This window comes from Carlito syrichta, unplaced genomic scaffold (genome assembly GCF_000164805.1).
Source record: "Carlito syrichta isolate Samal-C Ts95f unplaced genomic scaffold, Tarsius_syrichta-2.0.1 Scaffold288059, whole genome shotgun sequence".
Classification (NCBI taxonomy): Eukaryota; Metazoa; Chordata; class Mammalia; order Primates; family Tarsiidae; genus Carlito; species Carlito syrichta.
The window spans coordinates 48,898-50,422 of NW_007232155.1; the positions used below are offsets into that span (position 1 = coordinate 48,898).

The following is a 1,525-nucleotide window of genomic DNA, read 5'->3' on the forward strand; positions in this document are numbered from 1 at the left end:
CAGGTCGAGGCTGCAGTGGCCGGGAGTGGCCACTGCACTCCAGTCTGGGCGACCGAATGAGGCTCCAACTCAAAAAAAACCAGCAAAAGAGAGTCAGACAGAGGGCGTGCAGGTAAGAAAGGCAGAGGAGAGAGGCTGAGCAGGCTGGGGCTGTGGGGTCTGGGAGGTGGGGGCGTGGGGGAGGGAGCCACACACCATGACCCTGCAGCCTTTGAGCAGCGAGATTCTGAGGTTGAAGACATTCACGTGGACGGCTTTGACGAAGGAGACCTCTAAGTTCCCCCCGCGGTTCTCGTTTGTGGTGCTCACAACAAAGTAGTTTTCTTGGGGCCTGGACCAGCAAGGGCGAGTCAGGATGTAGGTGCAGGTGCCCATGAAATGGTGGAGGGCTCCGTCGAATGTCAGGTAGTGGGGGTCACCCGAGACAGTGCAGGTGGCATAACCTGGGGAGGAGAAGACGGCATTCCGAGTCTCATCTCCCCAAGCCCCGGAAGCCCTGACCCAGGGCTGCCACCTTGGCGAGTCTTTGTTGGGAGGGTCCCCACGTCCCATCCGGAGACGTGGTGTTTCTCTAGGACGTGTGGCTGGCTTGGCTTGGAGGGGTTGAGGAGGAAGACCGCCCTCCCTAACTCCACTCTCGGAGTCCTTGAAGATGCGGCCCCTGCTCTGGGCACCTGTCTCCCAGACTCCCGGGGAAGCCTCTTTGGGCGGGGCCGTCCCTTGTCTGCGGTCACCGGGGGAGGCCCCAGCTCACCTCGGGCGTGGCAGCTGTAGACGCCATCCTGCTGGCTGCAGACCTCCTGGGCTCTGCACCCCCAGAGGTGGCAGACGATACTGTTGTTGCCTTCACAGACACAGAGCTGTTTGCAGCCTGGCTTGTACCACTGCTGCCCAACCTGGGGGCGAAAAGCGGGGGATGAGACGGGAAAGTGATTTTTCCCAGATCTGATGTCTGAGCCTGCATGAGATCACCGGTCTGATCATGGGGAGATAGCCCGTCTTCCTGGAGCGCTGAGATGAGCTGCAAAAACCCAGCACTCGTTCCCTGATTCGGTCACTTGACCATCTGTGTGCCCGCTCATTATTTCAGCAGAAATGTATCTGTCTGTATTGTGCTCAGTGTTAGGGACTAGGTGTTAGAGACTCAGGTTGGGTGTGTCCATCAGCTCTGGATGGACATTGTCCCTGTCCAGGAGAGGACAGTAAGCACATAAATGAATAGATGACACCCTCCAACACGATGTGTACCCAAATCACACCATCAGGGCACACAGGGATCGTTTTCTACCATGGACACAGACAACAAGCACTTGCTACAAGAGCTTCTGGCTTTGCTTATCAGGGAGGTTTTGAGGAGGAGGAAGTATTTTAATGGGGTCTCAGAGGGCAGGAAGGACTCCAACAGGCCGAGGTGGTAGAGAGACAGAGCAGAAGAAGGAGAGGGGCTGATCAAAAGGTGACCTCCAAGCTGGGCTCAGTGGCTCAGCCTGGAATCCCGCACCTTTGGGAGGCTGAGGTGAGTGGA

General features: G+C 57.6%; 1 protein-coding gene across 1 annotated transcript in view; it reads right to left on the reverse strand.

The window, feature by feature from the left end:
• The window catches only part of ZAN (zonadhesin), a 40,212-nt gene that overhangs the window by 19,252 nt on the left and 19,435 nt on the right, over positions 1-1,525 (reverse strand). Inside the window, 2 exon segments of the mRNA XM_008053323.1 lie at positions 196-443; positions 755-896. Of these exon segments, the coding sequence (XP_008051514.1) occupies positions 196-443; positions 755-896 (390 nt within the window).